The sequence below is a fragment of the Accipiter gentilis genome, chromosome 12 (assembly GCF_929443795.1).
Source record: "Accipiter gentilis chromosome 12, bAccGen1.1, whole genome shotgun sequence".
Lineage (NCBI taxonomy): Eukaryota > Metazoa > Chordata > Aves > Accipitriformes > Accipitridae > Astur > Astur gentilis.
In genome coordinates this window covers 5,192,625-5,217,046 of record NC_064891.1, presented here as the reverse complement: position 1 = coordinate 5,217,046, position 24,422 = coordinate 5,192,625, and the positions used below count along the sequence as shown (strand labels likewise).

Here is a 24,422-nt window from a genome sequence, read left to right as displayed (position 1 = left end):
ACGTCCCTACAAGAGGCACATGTTTAGCTTTTCATGCATCACAATGGATGTCCCACATGAACTTTTCTCTTCTTCAGGTTTCCTTCAGCCCCCGACTGTCCCTGTCACCCTGTGCCAGATGGGAAGTGAGAGCTAAGCCGATCCACCTCTTTGTGGTGGAAACCCCCCGAGCTTCGGCTACAGGTTACTGAAGCCTTCATGAAAAATTCAGAGCTGGTATAACAAGCTTGCTGAAAGTAAAATGCGTGTCACATTATCCACCCTCCCCTTTTGCTAGCACTGAACTACCATCACTGAGAGGTAGAAAACATGCCTGTAACAAACTTGTACAGGGATACAGATGCAAAAATAAGCATTAAACTCATACCTGTTTTCATTCCTTTTTATTTTAGCGGTAAAATTAATATAATGTAAAAACTAAGGAGCAACAAAAGAACACAATAAATTGATTTATAGAGACGCAGAGAAGAAGCGGACATGGAAAACTGCTAAGCTGCTAAAAAGATTGGGACACGGAGGTATTTTGTGCCTTTCTCAGTAGCCAAGCCCTTGTTGTTGTCATGCATTAGAAGTCATTTATGAGTGGTAGTATACCACTTAAATTTTTGAAACTATTTCAGATGCCAAATTTAGTGCCTTTTAAAAGGTGTTACTTGCTGTAAGAGACCAAGCAAAACAGTGGAAGGCAGAATGGCCCAAGTAGAAACCAGCTTTGGAATTTGGCCCAACCTTCCCATTTATGCTTTCGCCCTGCAAGTGCAAGGGGACACCCACTGCCAGCCCTTAGTGCGGGCAAGTGTTCAAGCTCATCCCTGCCATCTGACACACAAAATATTTGAGATGGGCTGTGGAAGCAATATAAACGCAGCACTTGGTTCTGTTCATTAGAGACTGTGGGTTCAGGGAGGTGGGGAGCAACATTCCCCTTTCAGCCAACTGCCTGCCCCCTTGGGAGTTTGCTTCTTGCCTACATACTCTGTAGCAGTAGTAGTATTTATAGGGAAAAGCATAAATAAGAGTGGCAGATAAACTAAAGAGAGGCTGTACAGGGATATATCCTGGTTGTGATAAACAAAGACTGTGTAGGACGTTGCTTCTTTCCTTAGCAAGGCTCCAACTTCCAAGACTTTGTCCCATATCCATTTGCCACTCAATGATTTTTTTTTCCCCAAATTAAAATGGAGTCAAGCATGTCTCTAGGTGTCCCCTCATACGGTGGAAAAGAAAGCCAGATGCAACAGGTGCCCCACATGCTGCCTCTGACTCTGCCTGCCAGGAGAGCCACACGAAAGGCACATACCCAGCTCTCCACAGAGAAAGCAGTGGAGTCCCAACTCTGGTCTTCTGAAGAAAAGAGTTCCTCGAAGATGCAGGTTGTCCTTCACATGGGAAAATCCCAGGCAAGTGAAGTGTGGGCAGAGAGATCTCCATGGTCATCTTAACACTTGACTAAAATCAGTGCTTCTTTCAGCCCTGGTGCTGACATGCACAGTTCATTTTGGGTCACGCACACCTATTCGTGGGTCTTAGGCACACTTCAGAGCCCTTGGAGGCATCATCGACTCAGTTCAGCTGTTTCAGAAGTATTATCAGGCTACCGAGATTACAGACAAAACAAAAACCGTACAGCAACTATGTAATTTGAAAACCAATTCTCAGAAAGTAGTATTAGTAACAACTGATTGTTTAAACAGAAATCACATTATTACAGTAGAGAGAATAATCTCATTGGAGCTTTAATGTTGAGCAGGGCTTGACCCAAGCATGATGGAGATACAGGGAAAATTTAGCATCACACACAAACCCTGCAACTTCCCATAGCACCAGTACTCTCTTTCCAAGCGAAGGGAAACCTACGCTGCATCCACAACCTACACAACTCACTACTACGCGTGTGGGTGAGCACTGATTTTTTTCCTTTTGTCTTTCTAACCTGCAAGTCTCTGTTAAAGTGTAGCAACACCTGCATCTTCATTTAGAACTGCCTTTCTTCCCTATCCAGAGAAATAAATATGGGGAGTCAGTATAAATATTCATGCAGTAACTTTAATGATCTCAGAAGGTCTATTGGTAGAATGAATGGGGGGGGGGGGGGGGGGCAGGGGGAGAAGATGTCTGTGCAGGGATCTTGTTATTTGCCACAGAAGGGCAGCTGTCTCTGAAGTGAAACAGCAATTGCAGTGCCGTGCTGCAGCCTTAAAGAGCAGCTTGGGTCACAACTTGCGGATGTCGTATTGATCTGAAATGGCACGGCTGATCAAATAGGTAAAAAAAAAAAAAAAAAAAAAAAAAAGAGAAAAAAAAAAAAGGGAAACATGATTGCAATATGGCAAGACCTTAGTGTTGTTAAAATACCACAAGACTGTTAAACATTTGAGATAACCTGAACTCAGAGTCTAAACGTCGCCTTATAAAACAGCTTCCACAACAGGGTCCTGTAGAAGGTACATGGTGAAGTTCAGGAGCACGCTTCAACTCTTAAAGCCCTCTCCTCACTAAAGCATTATGGAAATGATCTTCACTTCTCACACCCCCCCTCTACTATGATGTTTTATGCTTTCCTGCTCATCAGGTGAAAATATTATTACCTGCAATCTTAATGCAGAACACTTTAATGGAGACAAGAATGTCACTAAGTCACCTGACATACTTTTTAAAGAACTTACATGGTAGCGCATGCTACCTTAAACTTGGGGGCTATCAGTGGAGCCTAAAATTCCTGGTTTATATTTCATTTGCTGTTTAGAAAAGTAGGAAACCCCCAAATCCTCCTAGGAGAATAAAGCAAGTTTTCAAGACATTTCATGTGCTGTCCCCTGCTGTGCTAAAGCCTCACACCTGCCAGCGGGGTACAGATGTTGAGCAGAGCCTTCTCTTGGGCCTGCGGGATGGGGGGAGCCAGGGTGGAGGGGACCCTTTTCCCATTCCATCCCCATTAATTCCTTGCAGGGGCCAGCACAGCAAAGGGGAGGGACCCAGGAAGAAGCAGTTGCAGCTGCACGATGCCCCCAGCTTTTGCTGCTTGGGGAAGCAGATTTCAGTGGGAAGGGGTCACAGGGGCAGCTGGGCACACAGCGGCCAGTGGATTTCAGTAGCTCCGTAATAAAACATGGGACCCGAGCATGCCGAGTGCAGCATACCCCAACTCCACAGCAAGCTAAGCAGCATCCACCTTCCCTTGCCCCAACCCCTTTTCCCTGGAAGAAAACGTGGGTGCAGGGGTCAGAAGCACGCATGGTGCTCCCCGACCAGCGGGGCGGTTGAGCCCAGAGCAGCAGGTCACCCTGCAGAGCTCCCCTACCTGCCAGGCAGCCCTTCGACCTGCCAGCTTGTCTCAGCCGAGCCAGGACCCCACATACAACAGCAGCCCTAGTAGACACCCCAAATATAATCTCCCTAACAGTTAAATTGTGCATGAGAAAACCGATTCCTGGAAGGCATCTCATTTCTCTTACAAACAGGCAACAACAAGAGTCCTTCCATGTCACTTATCACAATTACTTTCTCCTGGAAAAATAGACCTTTGCCTTTATTAAACAGCATTTGGATTAAGGCTAATTACATCCGTGCCTGAAGAGTTTAGATAAGAGGTTTCAGGCTAAAAAGAGTAGCTTGTGCAGGTATAACGTTATTTCTACACACGTTTCTTGCTTTTCCAATTCCTTCTTGCTGAGAAAACCTCAACATAATCATTTCTGCATGAATACTCACTGAGAAGTTGCCACATAAGACTAATATGTACGCAAGCTACTGAGAGCATGTAAGTGGTCTCAGACACACTGGAGAGAAATCCACAAAGACCAGAAACTCATATGACCACATCTGTCTTTCTACTCACTACTTCCTCCTCTTGCCAAACTCAGAATTTTAAAAAAAAAAAAAAAAAAAAAAAAGTAAGTAAAATCCCAAACATTTTTGTCCTAAAAAACCTCTGAGATTTGTGACTTGGTTTTACTCAAACTTGAGGCAAAAAATGCTTGCAACTGTTTCCCCAAATTAAGTCTTTTCTATTGAAGTTTCGTAAAACTCTGGCTTTTGAAGTCACATCCGTTATATCCAACTTTGTCGTCAAACACCAGTGCAATTGCTTAATGAAAATGATTAATAATTCACTGGTGTTTTCTTTTGCGGTATAGGGTGGCTTGTGACAGTTATGAGTAACGTTCAGTTTTGTTTGCTAAGGATTTTTTCCTTATTTTCCCCTATCTCTATTATCTTACAACCTAATCCTCTACCTACCTGCCCTGGCTGCTTTTACACTCCCTCATTGTTTACAAAATGAATAATGAATGGCTGATAACCCGCAGCCAAATCCCTCCCACCCTATTTCTCCTGCCTGGTCTATGCCATTTTCTAGTTTATTCCAGCAGCTTGGTTTACAGGACTTGATATCACTTACATGTTTGAAAGAAAGAAATGGGAGCAAATAAAAGTGTAACAAGGTGAAAGTTCATGTCAACATGAGCTATAATGTACTTATCTATTCGTAGGTCATTTTTGTAACATTTGTTATATAGCAAAATTAAATATGTCTAGCCTTATCTTTAGAAAGTAATACAAAAAACACACAGACCATCTAGAGCAGCGAGAAAATCACTGCAAATGCCTTAACCAGCTTCTGAAACACTTCTCCCGTTTTCCAGCACCAGCCTATGTCATCCCTGTCCTTCAGGTCTTCTTCCCAGCCTCCACAAATGCCATTTGAATTCTCTACCTCTCATGGCTCAGCAAAACACTCACGTCTGCTTATCACATTTTGTCAGTCAATGCACAAACGTCAAAAAATGATCTTTGCCCCAACCAGCAAGTGACGACTTACAAGAGTCTATGAAGCAGAGCCATCTCACGGGCACACGCAGCCCTCCATGCAGGGATGAGCTTCCGCTTCCCTGCACAGCAACAAAAGCTGGGTCAGGGGATGCTCATTTTGACTTTCCTGTGATGGCCCTGACTTCTGAAGACTCATTTTTAATTTAATTTTCCAGCTCAGCATCTAAACTAAGACCTGGGCTGCTGCTGGCTTCCATTACTTTGCACTAGCAGCAATTTTGTTTGAGTCACTTGTGGGCATCAGAGCCCAGGTGCTGGCTCTCAGCTTGCCCTAGGTGTGCTCCTCAACGCCTGCACAAGGAAGCTGAAGCTGCCCAAACTGCAGGCGAACAGTTAAAAAAAAAAAAAAGTACATGTGATCCAGACCAAGCATGCCACGAAATTCAATTGTTGGGCATCCATTTTTCTTTTTCAAGCTAAAGTTGCATACATTTCTTTTGGCATCAGAGGCACCCAAACTTTGGCTACAGCCGTAGCCAGGAGCGTTCAGGTACTGCATTAGCAATGAATGCCCATCAGCCTAGTTTAAACCAACTGAAGTGGGCTTTGGCATACGGAGTAGTGCTGATGAACTTCATATTATTCACACAACACCTATTCAGCGGGGATTTTATGAACCGAAACAGTAAAACATGTGTTCTTGGGTTTGTTGATGATTCAAAAAGTTAAGACAACGCACTTTTACAGTTCTTCCACTAACATACAGCATGCAAACAACTACAAAGCCTGTTCAAATTGTTAATATATATATATATATAATTAAATGCATCACATACTGTAATCTTACCAACAAAGAGAACATGATGCTAAAACAAGTGAAATGCAACAAGCTAAGAATTATTAAAATGCATGTGAATTGTAAAAACTGGTAATTTAGAGTTTACACATTTCATGGGAAAGCCAAACTCATGCCCACTGGCAAATAATAGGAAAAGAAGTCTCTCTCGCTTTCAATTAATTTGAGGCCCGATCCTCTGGGCAGAGAGGGCAGAATCAGATTCCTGCGTATTAGTCGCATTTTCACCAGCACAGTGAGGTGGTGGTAAATCCTCTGCCTTTCAAGAGAAAGAAATTAGTCAAGCTGGCTGGAAGATCAATGCTTTGAGATTTGATTTTGTTCCAGTGACCATTCACTGGAAATTCCAAAAGCGAAGTGATTTTCAACATGCCACTTACGAGTTTCTGAAATGAAATCTGGTTTGCATGATGCCTGTGCAATGAGAGAAAGAGTGGTTTCTGGCAGCAGCTGCCCTGCAGAGTCCCAGGCTCTGGGCAGATCGTGCTAGGTCCAGATACCACCACTGCTTCAGATCACTTTTCTTTCAGGCTCCTTCATGGTAACTCAAGACCCCCGAACCACCTCCTATGGGTTTTCAGGGACTTTTGCTGCCTCAGGTTAACGATGGTCCTAACATTGGGGGCTTCCCCCAAAGCCATGCACACTGGAAGGTCTGAGTCTTTCTTCATGACCGCTGGCTTCTGAAAGGCAAAACACTTTCAAGGCCCAGTACCTGTGACAGAGCTACAGGTTCCTGGCAGCCTCTAAAACCTACCTACACCGCGAGTTTTTCCGGAGAACAGTTTGCAAAACACTCTACAAAGCAGCACTTCCCCCCCCCCCCCCCCCCCCCCCCAAAGTTATTTACTTAGAAAGCCCTGACAAGTTTAATTGTTTAAAGTTTGAAATTAAACAGAGGGGCACTTGAGAAGGTTACCAGGGCAAGAGGGTTGAAGAGATGAAGAGTGGCCAGTGGGACATGAACCCCTGGCACTGTGTTCTGGATACCACTAGCCAAAACACCATTGCTGGTGTCTCACTTGGAGGCAACATCTAACTTCTGGTCATTTCTGCTTTTGGCGAGTAGCGTGCAGTAGGAGGACATTCAGCTGCAAGTCAGGAGGTGTTGGCTAATTCCTGACTGTATCACAGAGCTTAGACAAGCAGGTCTGAAGCAGATCCTCCACATCTAAAATGGAGATGTTAATTCCAAACATGGTTCGGCAGGATACTTAGGCTTGCTTCAGCCAAGCGCATAACAGGACTTGCAGTTTTTGGATGGCAAATGCTATGAAATAGAAGAAAAGTTTAAAGGGTGGGGCTCTGTTGAGAGGAAAAGAACAGGAAGAAGGTAGAAAGCTTCCTGCAGTCACAGGTGAAAGAAACGGGTCAAAAGATGGCATAGGTATCTGGCAGATAATGGGAGCCTGAACATTTTTTTTCAGGAAGATATCAGGAAACACATGAAAATTTAAGATGAGATGTGAGGACATAAACAGATAGTTGGAATGAGGTGCCTGTGAAACTACTGCATGAAATGCAGGGACAAGAAAGGAAGCTTTTAGAGGGATTTCAGAATAAGCAACATTATGGCTAGCCCAAATCCCAGATGCTAAGGAAAAAAATGGAGAAGAGGAGGAGAGAGAAAAGAGTAATGATATCATCATGACAATATAACAAGTCAGAAAGTCATATCTTTCTTAACATAGCAAATAATCAAAGCATTTTTGTGGGGAAAATCTTGTACTAAGAAAGTGCATAGTTGCTTAATTTCCAATTAAATCCAGCAGCTAAACCTTTCTATTCTTTGCATTAAAAAATTAAATAATGCAAAACAACTTCTGAGAAATTTAATACCCTAATCCTCTCAAGAGGCTTTTATAAAAGGATTTTGAGACTCAGCAGTTAAACAATTTCCACTAATAAGACCAGAAACACACAAAGACATTTTGAAAAATTATATCCACCTGTGTGTTGCATGCAGGGTTTGGGGCTTTTTTTTTTTTTTTTTATTCACACTATTGCCAAAGTATCTGAGAAATAAAAGTAACCTACTAAGAAACTAAATAACTTTTTTCTTTTCTTTCCGTGACGCAAGTTTTACACAAAGCTTCAAAACTAAATTCTTTCCATGCGTTTTATTTCAGCCATGAAATGCACATTACGGTACAAAATGCTACAAGACACATTTACGCTGTGCTCACGTGGCTTTATGCCACCTGGCCAAGAGGCATTGGTAAGGCAGTCGAGAACACACCCTGTCGTATGTACCCAGTTTTTAAGGTCCATTCAGAAAGCATCATTTTCATCATTTTCAAAAGGAACAGAACTAACACCAAGAAAACACCAGCCTGGGTAAAATTAGAGTCAGCTAAACTTACAGCCAAAATACAAAGAAATCTGAATACCAGCTCCCTATGCTGGAAAAATATTTAGCCAATTCATTGATTTTTCCATCGTCACACTGTACCTCCCTGTTACAAGCAGGACTGAACCTTTCAGTGCTATCGATATCTAGTGAAGCTGCTCTTCAGTTATCCAATTTATCACCTTTTCTTAGGAACTACTTACCACCTCTTCTCAGACTGAAAAAGAGCACGCACACACATGCGCAGCTACGTGAATTTTCAAAACAGGCCCCGCAACAGGCTGGGCTCAGTACCGCACGCCAGGCACTGCCTACCCTCCCGAATCCCCATCTGCTAACTGAATAGGTATTCATTGCATAGGGGGCTTTTGAAACACCCCTTATGGCTGCGTAGCAAAGGGCAGACACCCACTATAAACACCATTGTTTTGGAGCCCTCTAGTAGAAGATTCACACAGAGTTGTAGTAGCAACCCTTTCAATGGGCATCTCCCGTGCCAGAAGAAATTGCTGTGCTGGCAAATTAACAGTTGCGTCTGCTACAGAAACAGGAAGGAAGTACATTTTTAAGTGGAGATGAGCTTTTCTATTTTGCTTTCTTCTTTTTTTTAAGCAGGGATCTGTCTCACATGACCCAACCGACAGAAACGCCCCCAGAAATAAGTACTTTGATACTTAAATAAAAGGTGAATCTGGTAAGGAATCTATTTCTTTCGTAAGGGGAGAGATGTGTTTTATGACTTAGGAGATGATCCCGTTTTCAGAAACCTAAATGGCAAAGATTAACTTTTACAAGGTTCTCTCAAAACACACCACAAGTTGGCATTTGTGCAGCGCAAAAGAGACCTTCAAGCCACTGATGCAGTCCGTTCACCTGCTCTAGCTTTCAGATACATTCTTACATTAAGTGCATAGATGATTGCAAGACATTCAAAGCCCGGGCTTACCACCCCTTACCCGAGTGATACATTAGAGTCTTAAATGAGACACCCATATGGCTCCAGCTAAAACACGCATACGTATGTTTGTGTGAGCAGGACTTTGCGGGCCCTGAAGTTGCCTACGTAAAGTCACCGAAGCTAGAAATATAAAGTGAAACTTCAAGCACCAAAATCAACAAGAAACATGCTATCATTGTTTTAATAATGTTTTATAACATCAACAACAAGGGCTTTCCCTTCATGCATGGGATCCTTGCTTTAATTATCATTGGATAGCTCATTTTAGTTTGGTTTATATGCACATCTTGTGCACTCTTGCACAGTTGAGTAATCCCATTTGATTCCAAAGGCTTATTTACGAGCATGAAGATGACTTACAGTAATAAAGAGCTACACCCTTGTCGTTCCAGCACTCACCTGCTTACCGGGAATGTTATCATAATACAAACAATGAAAAAAAAATAAAACCCCCAAACAGATTCCATTTTCAACCATGTCTGAGCAAAGCGTAACTACACAGAGAAGGATAAACAATGATCCTCCCACAGCTTCCAATTCCTGCACTGGTTCAAGGTGAGAGAAGGAAATTGGAACTACAGTTCTCAGAAGGACAAAAAGTTCTTGTTTCACTGTGGATCCAAGACAGATGATTCTGACACCCCCACCCCCCGCACAGGAATGAAACACCTACTTTTGAATGCCCTACTTCTGGTTTTTTGGTGGGTTTTTTTTTTTTTAATGCTATGAGCATTTCTTTATGATTTTATATCAAAACTAAATTCTTGTGCAAACAACCTAATTTTATCAAGCATTCTGCTTTAATGTAATTGCAAATTCTGACAGATTATAGTTCTGCAGGAACTTTTTTTTTTTAATATATGCTTTTGTTATCTTTTGTTTTATACCTACTTAAGTCAGTGTTTTTATTTCATCCAGCAATAAGCTTCCACGTCTCTGTCTTAACTTTTTATCCCATGGAAAATACCCCTCTCCTACCCAGTTTTTCATCCTGTTTCCTTCTTGTCTCTTTCAGATGGAGGCCCTCTGCAGCAGAGGACAGGTTAACATCCTGGTGGTAGAGCCAGCTCAGAAGGAAACAGATCTTTCCCTGTCAGCCACAAGCTATTGGTATACTCCCCACACAGGGGCAGTTCAGGGACAGGCTCCTGCCAATATAAATCCACTTGGGCTGTGTAAACAGACAGAAGGATCAGAGACTGTGAGCTCCGGAGAGAGATTGCTTCCTTGTGATAAAGTAAGCTAATAAGTAAGTTTTAAAAAGACCAAGACCTCAAACATTGAGAGCTTCAAAGAAGGATGAGGTTATACGAAAATATCACTTTGCATGGCCAATTGCATCCTTTATTTAGGCTTCAGAGGCTGATGAAGAGGAAATCCAGCTAAAGAAAAAAAGAAGACAGTCAAGGCCTTGCCTGTGACTCCACAGCTTACCCATGCTGGTGCAATGTGCTACACCGGCATGCCAGAGCCAGATAGGAAAATGCTGAAAATGTCTGTCCCCTGATTTGTGCCACCTGCTAGTGTCTCTTAACTGATGTCAGCTTACAGCAGAGAGCTGCTGTTTCAGATCAGCTAGCAGACTGGGCACTGTAAAGAGCAAGAAGACACTTCCAGTGATTCCAAACACACCCACTTCTTTTTTTCTCTGGGGACTGTACGCTGAATTTTACCATGATGCTTTGGGTCTATAAACTCTGTACTCTGAAAATACGATCCATGCCACATACAAGTAATTAATTACTGCAGTTACCAGTCCTTGTATCTCTCCCATGTATATGTCAAAAGTTACCCACTCAACAGCCCAAAGGATTTATTTTGACATGGTACTTTTTTTTGGATGAACAATATTGTGAAATTAAATCACCAAACCATAGATCTCCCTGTGGACGGCATTCCTGAAGATTCAACAGTCCTAAGATTGATTCTTAGCACAGTTATTGTAAGAGCTTTTTATATTTCATTCTGAGCATTTTTAACCGTCAATATTTTGTTTCATATTAAAGCTCATAAATTGAAACACAGATTGGCTCAATATTGCCTGTTTTCAGCTATATCATAATGAAAATCATCTTGCACAGTTTATACAAAAGACAATCTGTAGACCCCCAGAAGAAATTACCGCTGTGTAACGAGCCCAGCTTCTGTGCTTCACGTATTACTCGGGTCTTACAGCTATGGATACCATATAGATTTAAAATACACACTGCATTAAACAGGGAAGGGTGAAAAGATGGTGGGTTTGGGTTATTTGGGGGGGGGGGGGGGGGGGGGGGATCGGTGTGGTGGTGTAGGAGTCGGTATTAGCAGGAAGGGACTAAACCGAGGAAACAAACCCGGAGTTAATCAGCAGGGATAAGTAAATGTATAAGAGAAAAAACAGACATTACAAGCTGCAGAATAGTCTCCAGAGCCCGCAGCTGCCCGGCCGGGGCGGCCCGGTGGCTACCATGGACAGAGCCCGCCGCGCCGCCCGGCACCGGGCGCGGGGGACCGGCACCGGCGCCGGCACCGGGGCGGGGAGAAGGCACCGTCCCCGGGCAGAGCAATCCCTACAGGGAAATACTTCGGGGGGGGGAAGGCGGGGAGAAAGGAGAGGGGGAAAAAAAAAAAAAAAAAAAAAAGTTTCAGGCGCGCCGGGGCTGAGAAGCAGAGTAACAAACCCCGCGGCGGGAGCGGGAGATTTTGCTGGCGCCGCTTCGTGCCGCCCCCCCACCCACCCCCCCCCTTTTTTTTTTTTCTTCTTTTTCTTTTTTTTTTATGGCGATTTTTGACTTAGGTCAGACTTGCCTCTGTTGATTCAGGGCATCCTTCGGAACACCTGCCTCGGAGCAGTTACCGCGTTGGTGTTAGGCGAGCGCAAAAAGTTCAGTTGCAATAAAACGTTAATAAAAAAAAAGTTTATTGCGGGGTGTGTAAACCTAAAATTTTAAATTAATCAAGAGAGCAGCTTATAGGCAACTTCAAAGGTTACTTTGTTAAACATAAGCGTGTCCTACTATTTACAATCCAAAAGCTTTGTTAAATGCATTTTGTTTGGGGTAAACTATTCTTCCTGCAGGTTGGTCCTGTAGAAGGGGAAATCGTGACCCCTCATGGATTTTCATTCATTCTGGGTATACAGTATGCTCAACACAGGAATTTCCCGTTACCGATTTTGTAACCTATTACTTTTGAAGGATAGTTGCCGTTAACACCTATTTTCCCTAGATAATGTGATGCTGAAGGGAAATCTGAAACGGCAATAGAAAATCTAAAAGGAATATGTTGACACTGCACTTCAAATAATTTTTCAAAAAGCTCCAAAAGTAGAGCCAATATCTTTAAACGACTCAGCAGGGGCCAGATGCTAACACTGTTATTCAAACCAATTAAGTATCATCAAAATCTGAAACTGAACTCAGCGCTAGAAATGAAAATATGTAAAGCTGATTAAACTATCCGATGCTACCCGTTAGTAAAATAAAGTGTTTCTTGCCCCAACTGAAGATTTTTCTGAGTATCATGTTTTTCTCCAAAAGATTAACAGTAGAGTAACCTCACCAAAAAGCCAGTGACCTTAAAAAGAAATAATCCAAAAAATGCAAAAATGTGTTTAATTATCAGAACCAGTTGCCTTCATCTTAGCATTAAGATTTGTAAGATTTGCAGGAAATGCAAGCTGAGGTTTATATGCAAGTGGGACACAATTTTTGGTGGAGCACAGCATTGCTCAGATGTGCCTCTAATTTTCCTTTCAGTCAAATAAACACCTTGACTTGATATTTTTCATTTACATTTCTTAAATTTAGTTTATGAAAAATCAAGAGGATCCATCACAATTGATGCTTTCATGAAAAAATGTTCTCAACTTCGATAATCTACTGGGGTTTTATTTGAATAAACAAATTAAAGGTCTGCCAAAGGAAGACAGCAAGCTATTTGTTACCAGTACTTGCTGCAGACTTTGAAGACTCTTATTCAGTCTCGCCTGCCAATCCTCTGCATAGACCCTGGTCCTGCACCATCCGCTTCAGGAATCCCAGGGTCAGGTCCCTGCATCATCTCCACCAGTGTTGTCAAGGCACGCAAGTATAATAAATACGACTGCAAAACACACCCACAGATATCACTTCAGTGTTTAAGTAAGAGGCTGCATTTTCGTCCCTGCTAAGTGCCCAACTGCCACAGAAACAACCAAAAACCTCTGAACACTCAGCAGCTTTTGGAACCCAGAAGCCTGACTTTAGATGCTCATCTTTCATTTTTGTTATTTCTATTTGGGGGAATAATTTTTCTCGCTCCCTTTTTTAAGAACACTTGAAATTACAACCACAGAGTCTCACTGGTAAATCTTGACCCAGTCTTTTCAGTTGGGCCATGACGATGCTCTTCTATTTGCTCTTCTTTGATTACTTGGAAAACAAAAGGAAAACAAAGACAGAAGTACTCTTTCCAGCTGTCACTTCCCCCGGGGGTGGGAATACTAGTGGAAAAAAACTATGAATCACTTTTAAACTCTTGTTTAACCAGGGATACGTAGATGCTAGCGTCCCCTACGCACACCTCTACAGCTGAATAGCCACAGACGCACACAGCCGGGGACCCTTCAGCTTTGGAGATCATCAGGGAGGTTGTGCTCTGGGGCTGCCACCGCAAGCTCCGGCTGTGGAAGTGCTGCAGGTGCAGGCCTCGGGATACCTACCATGGGGGTGTCACCCAGGCATCACAGCAGCCCCAGGCAGGTGCATGGGAGTATTAGGAACTTCCTAGGACACTGCCAGTCCCTCACAGCTGCTTAAATCACACTGAACCACGCCCCAGCCCCTGGAGCAGCCCAAACCTGCAGGCCAAGGTTGTGAAATTACCATTAAAAACACAGCACAGAGTCTTCACACCACTAAAGCCTGAAGGAGCCCAGCTGAGAAATGGGTTCACAGAAATGCTACTTAGCAGCCTTTGCAGGATTAGGTAGTGAAACCAACTAACACTGCCTTTCCTCAAAACATGCATCACTTCTGCAGCCTTGGCTTTGAATACTGCTTACTCCAGTTCCCCTGGGAGGTGTCAGGGATGGAGTCAGCAGTCACAGGCAACAGCAGCATCCAAGCAAAGCGATCTTGCTAACCCCAAAGTTACAGCCAGCAACACTTCTGAGCTTTTGCTATCTTTCTCAACGGGCAAACCCTGGGAACCTAATAGCAATTCAGAGCCCTTCCATCCCAGCTTCCACCCTCACGGCACCAGACTTGAGTTTTTCAAAGCCTTTTTAAACAAAAAGCTTTCCAGATATTATGCGATACAGAGAGGAAGTCGCCGAACCATAGGGTAGGGGAGAGGGTTACTTGGATGCTTTGCTAGCCAAGTAATAGGAGTGTAATTGATTTCATCCAGAAGTCTTTCCACAACCAGAGAAGAACCACGTGAAAGTTTGCTATGAGACTATTTTTTGCAAGACATTCTGGGAAGCGGTGCAACATGATGCAGTTCTGGCTGTTATTTATCACCGCTTCCCCACAAACATTGCAGCATTGGTAATTTCAGAAAAATAACAGATCTGCTTCCTACCTGAGAGGTAACTGAGGCCAGTGGATACTGCATGTTCTCCACATCAGACTGTGCCTTACCGTCTCACGTGCCCTGGAAAACTACCTCAGGCCCATACTTTCACCTCACACCAGAGAGGAAGCTCCAAGAGGAGCAATTTATGCAGCCTGGTTTGGGCTTCCTCGCCTCCTCATCAGACTTAACGAGGGAACAACCTATGGGTCCAAGGATTTTCCTTGCAGAAGCCTGCATCTAGTTGCCATCCTTCCCAAAGTGTTGCTCAGCTTCACCCTGCAGCAGAAAACTCGACCTGTCCCTCCCTCTCAACCCACCCTAAATAACAGGCTACATCTGGAGCAAGGCATCTGCTCTGCGTCCTCCTTCCCCAGGTGTTGGGACAGGATGACCCTACCAAGAGGCATGGTAAACCATCTCTCTGCTGGTGAAAAGCCAGCCTCAGGCTGAATATCCTTTGCTTTGATAGCAACTGAAATGCTTTCGAAGCGACTGGAAGAATGCACGTGGTGTGAGAAGGCGGCGGCACTCATGCCCTGTCTTTGGCCTTGGGCTCCCCGTTGTCCACAGCATCATTTAACGTCACTGGACCTCAGGTCCTTCTCCACAGGCAGGACAATACCTCCCCAGGATGCTGAGGAGCAGCTTAGGGACTGAGAGCTATGCAAGTAGCCCGTATATAAGCTTTAGTCAAGCTCTCAACTGTGCTATTTCTCTAGTATTGAGTACATAGACTATGATGGTCAGCCTACAAATCATCACAGTCCGCTGAGAGCGTTTCAGGGGGCTTTCATATAACACTGGCTCTTAGTTCAGCATTAGTACTTGCATGAGAAAAATAAAATAGTAATAATAATAGAAGATTATGTGGGTAAATACAAAACAAACGCTAAATGATACTTTTGCCTACAGCAACTGAAATCCAAAGAAAACCAGCTGTTCAGAAGCACTTAGCCCACTTTCTATTGCTTTTTTAAAATGGAGGGCAGAAGAGCCCAGTGCCTGCTCTGCCAGGGATCCCTGCTTCCCCTGGATCCCGTCTTTGCTCTAACCCCGTGAACAGCCTAATGCCGCTCCAGCGGAGGAAACCAGCAGCAAGCCTTCTCGCCGCCGGCAGTAACTGTCCCTGCAAAACACTTAGGGAAAAGGACTAGACTTTCTACGTAAAAATAAAATAAAATAAAATAAAATAAAAAATAATGCGCCACTACCACCTCTTTTCAAAAGGGGACTTTAGAGAAAAGATGCTGCAGGAGACGTTATCGCGCATGGCTCTTTCAGAAGCTGGGCTTGTGGATTAAATAAACTAATAAATAAATAAGTAACCCGGTCTTCTCGCACTGCTCCCAGGGAGAAGAGGGGGGCGGCGCCGGCCGGGGGGGGCCACCGGTGCCCGCCGGGGAGCGGCGGGAGGCCGGGGCGTAACTGCTGGTCGCGGGTGCCGCCCCGGAGCCGGGAGCGAGCAGGATTCCTCCTCGGGCAGGATAAAAATATTGACTGTAGATAAGGGAGCTGCAGGTGGGGACTGAGGGCACGGCGACGGCTCCCGGCAGGCGGGGGTCAGCGGTGCTAGCTCCTCTGCCGGGTCCCCGAGGATTGCTTTGGGGATTTTATGGGAAGCAGGTGATGTCGCTAAACGGTCTCAGGCTTATTTCGAAGTGTCCCCCTGAACCGGGAAACTTTACACCTGTCGGGGGTGCGGGGGGGGGGTGGGTGCGCGGAGTAGCAGAGCACTTCGTCAGTGCATCTGCCTGCCGGCTCGGCAGAGCCCTGGAGGAAAGAAGCAGAAGAAATAAATAAAAGTTCAGAAACTTGCAGAGTCGAACGCTTTTCCCTGCCCGTGGCCGGAGCTCCGACAGCTCCGCTGAGTCGTTTTCGGGACGCACTCCCGGGGGCCGGGTGCAGGCTGGCGCCCACTCGGGATCAGCCCCGGGCGCACCGGCCCCGGACGGGGTGGAGGGACCGGCCAACCCCCCCCCAGCGTGTCCCGCTACGGTGCGCTGCCAGCACCGCGATCACCGCCAGCGGTGACGGGGTCCCGCGCTGCCTGCCCGCCCGCGCCCTCCCCACGCGTGGCGGGGTCCCGCAGCGCCGGGGAGCACGCCGAGGGGCGACGTGCCTCCCGCACCTCCGGGCAAGGGCTCGGTTACTCTAAGAGAGTAAGAGGATTTTGAAGCCTTGCGGTTTTTGCACCACAGACGCTACGTGATGCCCAGCCTATGCACCTCTTGCTTCTGCCTCCGGATAAAACTGCGTCGCTGAGCATTAGATGGGAACACAAAAAAAAACCCCAAACCAAAGATCCCGAAACATAAAAGTATTAATGGGTGGTTGGAGATGAAATGATACGCGCTGACCCGGTGGGATCGAGGGATTTCCTTGTCCCAGACAGACCTTTTGAACACCAATCTGACAAGTCGAAGAGGGGTTTACCGTGCCGGTGGGCTCGGTGTCTTATTTCAGCGAGTCACGTACCATTAAAGAGGCACTTTTACAAGTTTGCGGTGAGGCGACGAGGCATTAAAAGCTGCTCGCTCGGGAGGAAAACCCGCGGCGGCAGCGCTTGGGGAAAGGGTTAACCCGCTGGCCGCCCTGCCTATGAAATGATGGTAAATTACCCGGCGCGTTCTCCCGGGGAAGAAATTAGACTTCAAAAGGGCTGGAGCCCTCCTGAATATATATCAAGCAGATGGGCTGATGCGCTGTCTCGCTGATGTGCAGTTGATTAACCGCCCCATAAAAGTGCAGCAGCCCCGCTCGCCCGCGGCGGGTGCGCGCCGCCGCCCGCCGCTCTCCCGGGCACCCCGGCGGCGGCAGCGCGCCTCTCCGGGGCTGCTGCCTCGGTATAGAGCGGGGGGGGGGGGGGGGGGGGGGGGATGTCCGCCGCAAGGGACTGGGAAAGGAAGAGAAGAAGGGAGCAGAGGGGAAATAACGAGAGGGGAGAGCCGGGGGGAAGGAGGGGAAAAAAAAAAAAAAAAAAAACAAAAAAAAGCGAGCGGGGAAACAAATTGGGGTGAAATGCAAAAAGAAATCTCTTCATAAGCGGAGGGGATCTGCTCTCCCACTCCCAAATCTCGCTATCCCTGGCAGCGCTACACAAAGCCCATCCCCGCCTCGGCACAAGCTCCCACCGCAAGTCCCGGCTACCCGCCGTACTGAAGCGGGTGCGGCGGGTCGGCACCCCCCCCCCCCCTCCCTCCCTGCCCCGAGCATCCCCGGTTAAACCGAGCTGGGGCCGAAAAGCCGCGGGGAGCGGCAGGAGGAGCTGAGCGCTCCCCGCTCCCGGCTGCAGGACGGGGCAGGGGCGGCCGCTCCGCCGCTGTCGCCCCGCGGGGAAGCGCCCGGCTGCGGTACCGGGCTGGGAGAGGGAGTGGGGGGGGCTGGGGGGTGTCGCACCCATCCCTGTAGCAGCTCGGTAAAAACCGCCTTCCTTCTCCCTCCTCCCGGTCCTAAGCGGGGAAGGAGAAAAGCACACGCCAGAAAAGCCACCCATTGTAGCGTTTAAACGCCTCGCCGCTCAAACTGCCTTTGACACGCCTTGGCTGGGCTCCCGAAGGCATCCTGTGCCATTCGATCGCACTTCAGAAGGGGCCTCTCTCTCTTCCCCGCTCCGGGGCAGCCTGGAAATGGCCAGCGGAGAAAGAGGCAGCGCATTCACCGCGCACGGGCAGCGCCGCGCTCTCACCTAACTCCCCGGGGTGGCGGGGTGTGTGTGGAGGGGGGGGGGGGGGGGGTGTGCAGCAGCCCTGCAAAAAAGACTTTGGGAGACTCAGCCTGAAGTTAGGGAGGGCAGCGTATGGCTCTCCGGGGCCGGACCCCAGCTGCCGCGGAGGGCTGCCGGCTGCGCGCCCCGGCCCCCGCGGACACCCGGCCCCCGGGCAAAACCCCTTGTCCCCGGCCCGGGCGCTGCGCGGCTGGGCTGCCCGCGGAGGGGACGCTTCCCACGCCGGGCTGGCAGGACCCCCGCCTGACCCCCCGCACAAGCCGCCCCCTCGCCCCTTTCCCCGCATTTTTCTCTCCGGGACTGGCAGGTCCCGGACAGATGCGACGGCAGGTGGCCGGACCCAAGGACGGCTCCCGCCGGGTGCCGGTGGGTAGCGGTGTCAGAGGTGGGGCCACCCGTGTCGAGGGTGCACAGCGGAGCCCGAGCCGGGAACTGCCCCACGCGGGGACGGGGCTGTGGGGCGGAGAGGAGCCAGCGCGCTTCCCCCCTGCTCCCGCGCGGTGGGAAGCGGGGGTCGGCTGCGTGTCTCCATCCCCGCTTCAGCCGCTCGGACCCCTGCGAGCGTCTGCACGCGTGTGCGCGCCCGTGCGTGCCGGCCTTCGCGTGGGCTCGCCCGTCCCTCTGTGGGCGCCTGCCCCTCCGCGCTGTCGGAGCAGCCACGCTGGGCCGTTCCTGCGTATCCTTTTCTCCTCCTTTGTCTCCCTTTCTTTGGCTTTGACTCTTTCAGGTGCCCCGGCGGTGCCCTCGCGTGCTGCTGGTTGCTGGGAGGTGGCGTGGCTGCCACTGCGCTGCTGTTGTGCGAGGGGAGGGAGGGAGGGAGGGAGGGAAGGAAGGGGGGCTTGAATGCTGGCTGTTGTGCTCGGCCGGGGTGGGGGGTGGGGGGGGGGCCGCCGAGGAGGATGATGATGGAGGGGAGGGGGTGACGACGGAGCTCACCGCGGGCGCGCAGCTCCCTGGGGAGCCGCCTGAAAGGCCGCTGCGCTCACCAGCTGACAACGCGTGCTCCGCTCCAGACACGGCGCACCGCGGCCGGGAGCCAGGCCAGACCCCCCCCCCCTTGGCCCCCCCCCCCCTCCAGCCCCCCACCCCCCGCTCCCCCCCCCCCCATTGTCCGCCCCATCGCATTGTCCGCCCCGCTCTAATTAAGAAACGCTGGCCCCACGGCCAGCTCCCCCCGCCGTGGTCCCTGCGCTTTTCTGGTCTCCCCTCGCCGGGTTTAACCCTTTCTCCCCCTTCCCTCCCTCCTCCCTCCCCGAGGCCAGAGGTTGAGCAAACAGCAGCCGGAGAGCTGCACGGCAGTACGATGCGCTCCGGCCGCCGCGCCGCAAACTCTTCGCCCCGCCACCGCCACCGCCGCGCCCCCCCCCCCCCCCTCCCCTCCAAATCCCCGCCGCGGAAACGGGCGGGCAGAGCCCCGCACCGGAGCCCGCGGCTGCGGTTTATCCGGCGACCCGGGGCTCAAAAGGCAACGGAGCCGCCGTGCGCCTCGCACAAAGGCGACCACCTCCCCCAGCCCTGTGCCATCCCCCTCCCTCCCCCGCAGTCGTTTCGCACACCCCGGAGGATATTTAGCGTTCAGCCAAAATTTAACGCTCGGGTAGTGCGCTTCTGACTCGCCCTTTTCAAATAAAAGCCCGTTTAAGACGATAAAACCCCACGAAGCAAACCGGGCGAAACTGCTTCCAGGGGCTGGTGCGCGTCCCCGCTCTTGTTAAAAAACTTTGCGCTAGTCTATACAAAACAAACACTGTCGCAAGCTCAATAAAGCGATTTATCCATCTTCATTACTTAAAGAAATGTTGTCTCTTTGTTTGTTTGGGAGATATTAAGCATGCTTAGCTTGCAACACATAGTTGATTCCTTTGCTAGTATCTTGGATACTTGGATCTGACTTTGGAAGGTAGGAGCTAATTGCTAATAATGGAGAGAAAGGAACCAGCCAGCATAGCGGGAGTGGCCTGGCATATGGGGAATGAGCACTCTGAAATACTCAATATTCAAGTTTCCAAAATATTAATGAGATTATAGCAACCTGCAGCTATACGTTACAGCTTGTTAACGGAGTGTAAGAGAGGGGGGCTGCCAAGCGGTTGTTATGCAAACTCTATAGCTGAACCTTAAAATGGAAATGCGGCTGGGTATGTCTTTCAAAGAAGCGTTCAAAAAAAAAAAGAAAAAGACCCTCAGACGGCGAGTGCCACGCTGTAGCTGCGAGCACCGACTGCGCCATGCGGTGCGCTCATCTGCCGGGGGCAGGGATCCCCTCCAAGGGCGCGGGGAGCAGTTTGATCCGCGCTTTTCAACCCCCGTGCGGGTCCGCAGCCGCAGAGGCAGCGCCCGGGACGGCGGGGCCGAGGGAGGGTGCGCGCACCCCTCCGACCCACGGCCGCCCCGCCGGCACCCACGGGACCCCCTCCGCGAGGTGCTTCCCCCAGTCACGGCGGCAGCCACGTACCCAAAACAAAACAAATAAACAAAACAAGACACCCCCTCCCCCGCCTCGCCTCCCAAATTGGTGATATTTTTGCTGCTCCGCATCACTCCCGTGCCGGGAGTCCACGCGTGCTCCCCAAGAAGCGAGACTGGCTCCCAGAGCCCAGCAATAAATGCCGTAGACCAAAGGTGACCCACCCCGAAAAAGCTGGCGGGTTTTAGGAAGGGAAATGACCCTACCGATGAACTTTTCACCCTGTGGGACCGTACCCCGCCTCGGCAGGTACGGGGGGGGGGGGGCCGCGGCCGCGGCGGCCGCGGCTGTTTGCGGCGGGCAGGGCGGCAGCCCCGGGTTACCGGGGGGGGGGGGGGCAGGTGCGCCGGGTTAGCGATCACCCCTTAGGACCCCCCCGCCCCCCAGGTGTCACCTGCTGAAGCCAGCGGGACCCCGGCATCGGCACGGCTCCGGCTTAGCCCTGGGTCTGGTGTCACGGGCAGGCTGGGCAAAGCATCAGCCCTCCCCCCCCCCCCCCCCCCTCCGGGTTTAACCCGAGTCCAGGGGCCACATCCTGCTCCCCCGGCCACCCGCCGCGCCGCTCGCGTGTCCCCAAAACCCCGCCGGCTTTCCCCGCCCGCTCCCAGCCCTTCCCGCACGGCTTACACACCCCCGCGAGACAGACGAGGCTCCGTGGGGGGACCCGCTCGTGTCCCCGACCGCGGAGGGGGGGGGGTGGGAGGGGGGGGAGGCTGGAGAGGGGACGGGAGAGAAGAGAACGATGTGACCCGAGCGGCGGTGCGGGGACAGGCGGGTACCGAGCAGAGCCAAGCCCCTCGCCCTGCACTTGTTGCAATTACCCCAGCTCAGCTGGGGGCGGCGGGAAGGAGATGGGGCCCGATCCCGGCGCTGCAGGCAGCGGGGGGAACTCTGCTCCACGCGGGGCACAGACACCCCTCACCACCCTCCCGGCCCCAGGGTCCGTGTGGTCCCTCTGGCAGGGAACCGGGGCGTCCCGCCCGCCCGGCGCGGTCTGCCGTCTCCCGGGGGCATCGCCGTCCCGGGGGCTGTCGCGCTCACCCTCCGCCGCCGGCTTTTAACACCAGCCCGGCTCGGGGCGTGCGAGGAGAAAAAGCTAAACCCGACCGCGCTTTCAGGCTGGTTTTGGTTTGGTTGTTTTTTGTTGTTTTGTTTTGTTCTTTTTTTCCCCACGTTTATTTGATCTCAAAAAAAAATTTTAAAATTAAAATACATAAAACAATGGCAGCTGGCATTGCTAAAATTAAAATAAACGATTCTTGTCGTAGAAAAGTTGTTTTTTTTTTAAAAAAAAAGAGAAGCAGAAATAGTAGCAAACACTCCATAATAAATACGTTTCCTATTACCACAAAAGCAAAATAAAACGGACATAAAAGTTTGACACGACAAAACTGTTTTCGTTTTTTAAAGCAAGCGTTAGGATGAAGTGGCTTAATTAGATATTGGTCTCCAATTGGCAGTTAGTTAGTAGCTTTCCTCTTGAAACCGCATCTCCAGCCGCTGATAAAGTGCTTGCGCCAAGTTTCCCCCCCAAAAGACGCCGACATGGTGCGCTAAGGAAAATCCATCTTTTCTCCGCTATTTACAGGACAAGACGGTGCGTTATTTACTTTTTGTGTGTGTGTGTGTGTTTTTCCACAGCAATACGACCCACGGCAGGATGGGTGTCCTGGAAGACGTGGGTGCCAGCGCGGGTGCACGGCCGGGTGGGGAGGGCGCCGGCGGCACCCCCCCCGCGCCGGGCAGCAGCAGCAGCAGCAGCAGCAGCAGCAGCAGCAGCAGCAGCAGCAGCAGCAGCAGCAGCAGCAGCAGCGGGGCCGGACTTTCCTCCTTGCGCATCACCTGCTCGCCGGCGGCGCAAGCCAGGCTCCGCGCTGCAAGGCGGCGTGTTGGCAGGAAGGAACGGCAACGACTTCTAGGCAAAATAAACTTTTGACAGTGGTAACTAAAAATGAAAAAAAAAAAAACAAAACCCCAACAAAACCAACCCCAAACAAAAAACCAACCCCAAACAACCGACCCTGACAGATAGGGCGGGCACAGTCACTCGCTAACAGCCACCCCCCTGGACGAACCCAGGAGCTGCCGGGGGTGGGAGAAGAGGGGGCGGATTTCAAAGCGACCGAGGGGAGCCGGTGCCACCCGAGACGGCACGGCGGCCGGCTGCTCACCCCACGGCGGAGTCCGTGCTCCGAGGGGCGGCCGCGGCCCGGGGGGGGGGGGTGGGGGTGGGGTGCTGGGGACGGCGCCCCCGCCCTAGCTGGCCTCGTCGGAGTCGCTGTAGTGGGAGCGGGGCGAGAACTCCCCGTCGCTCCTGTGGGACCGGGGCGACGTTTTGCTCCTCTCCTGCGGCGGCTGCCCGGGCTGCGGCATGAGGAGGGCGGGGGAAGGGGCTCTCTGTCCCATCAGGGCGCCCTCCGCAAAGGCGGGGAAGTGCAGCGGGTCGAGCTGCACCGAGTAGCCCCCCGCGGCCGGCGGCGGCGGGGGGAAGCGAGTCCTGCCGTGCCCGGGGGGCGAGGCTCTCGGCGGCCCCGGCTGCGGCGCCGGCGGCCCCGGCGGCGGCCCGGCCGCGGCCCCAGCCCCGGCGGCGCAGGGCGGCTCGAAGGGAGCCCCGCGGTGCTCGGCCTTGCCGGGGGCGTCGGGGGGGGCGGCGGGGCTGTGCAGCAGCTCGGCCAGGGCGCTGATGTAGATCTGCGCCATCTGCAGCGTCTCGTACTTGGAGAGCTTCTTGTCGTTGTTGAAGGAGGGGATGACGTTGCGCAGCTGGTCGAAGGCGTGGTTCAGCCCGTGCATACGCCGCCGCTCCCGCGCGTTGGCCGCCAGCCGCCGCTGCTTCTGCACGCCGCTCACCTGCGCCCGCAGGCCGGGCCCGCCGCCGCCGCCGCCCCGCGGCCGCCCGCCGCCCGCCGCCGCCGCGCCCCGCGCCCCGCCGGGGCTGCTCCCGCCGCCCCGCGCCGCGCTCCCCTCGGCCGCCGCCGCCGCCGCCGCCGCCTCCTCCTCCTCCTCGCCGGGCAGCAGGTAGCGGGGCGAGGCGGCGGGCAGCCGCGCCGCGCAGCACACGCCCAGCCAACCCGGCCCGAAGCCGCAGCCGCCCGACTCCGGCCCCCGCGGCGGCTCGGGCGCCGCCAGCTCCCGCGCGCCCTCGGCCCACGCGGCCCGCGGCAGGCTCATGGCTCTAGCGCGGCCGCCGCGCGCCCATAGGGCGGGGGGGGGGGGGGGTTGGTGGTGGTGGGGGGGGCGAGGGCAGGGCCGGGCCGGCTCGCGGCGTGCCCGCCCGCCTCGCGCGTGGCGGCCCGACGTCTCCGGTGTCGGCCGGGCGCCGCGCCCCCCTTTAAGGAGCGGCACGCGCCGGGGTCCCCCCCCGTCCCCCCCGCCTCCGTCCCCCGTCCCCCCCCCCCCGCCGCTCCCCCCCTCCCCTCCCTCGCGCCCCACCCCTCCCGCCGCCCGCCCTCCACTCGCGCCGGTCGCGTGTCGGCGCGGCCAATGGCGCGCGCGCGGGGGCCGGCGCGTGCGGGGAGCCAATGGCGCGCGGGGCGCGGTCCGCCCGGCGCGCGGCGCGGGGGAGCGGAGGTTGGGGGCGGGGGGGGGGGGCGGGCGGTGCGTGTGTGAGTGTGTGTGTGTGTATGTGTGTGTGCGCGCGTGTGGGTGAGCCGGGGCCGGCGGCACGCGCGGTCCCGCCCCGCCCGGGGAGGCGCGCGCCTGGCGGCCGTCCCGCGCGCGGCGGTGCGGAGCGGGGTCGGGGGAGCGCCCCGGCAG

At 51.7% G+C, this 24,422-nt stretch overlaps 1 protein-coding gene across 1 annotated transcript; it reads right to left on the bottom strand.

Moving 5' to 3' along the window:
* Window positions 1–21,991: 21,991 nt before the first annotated feature.
* ATOH1 (atonal bHLH transcription factor 1) lies at window positions 21,992–23,837 on the bottom strand. Its single transcript, XM_049815134.1, has one exon. It carries the CDS (start codon window positions 23,835–23,837, stop codon window positions 22,923–22,925), a length of 915 nt encoding a protein of 304 aa, XP_049671091.1. The 3' UTR covers window positions 21,992–22,922.
* Between the last annotated feature and the right edge of the window lie 585 nt (window positions 23,838–24,422).

Excerpts from the sequence above, each read along its gene's own strand:
- ATOH1 (XM_049815134.1), bottom strand. The coding sequence starts at position 23,837 with ATGAGCCTGCCGCGGGCCGCGTGGGCCGAGGGCGCGCGGGAGCTGGCG.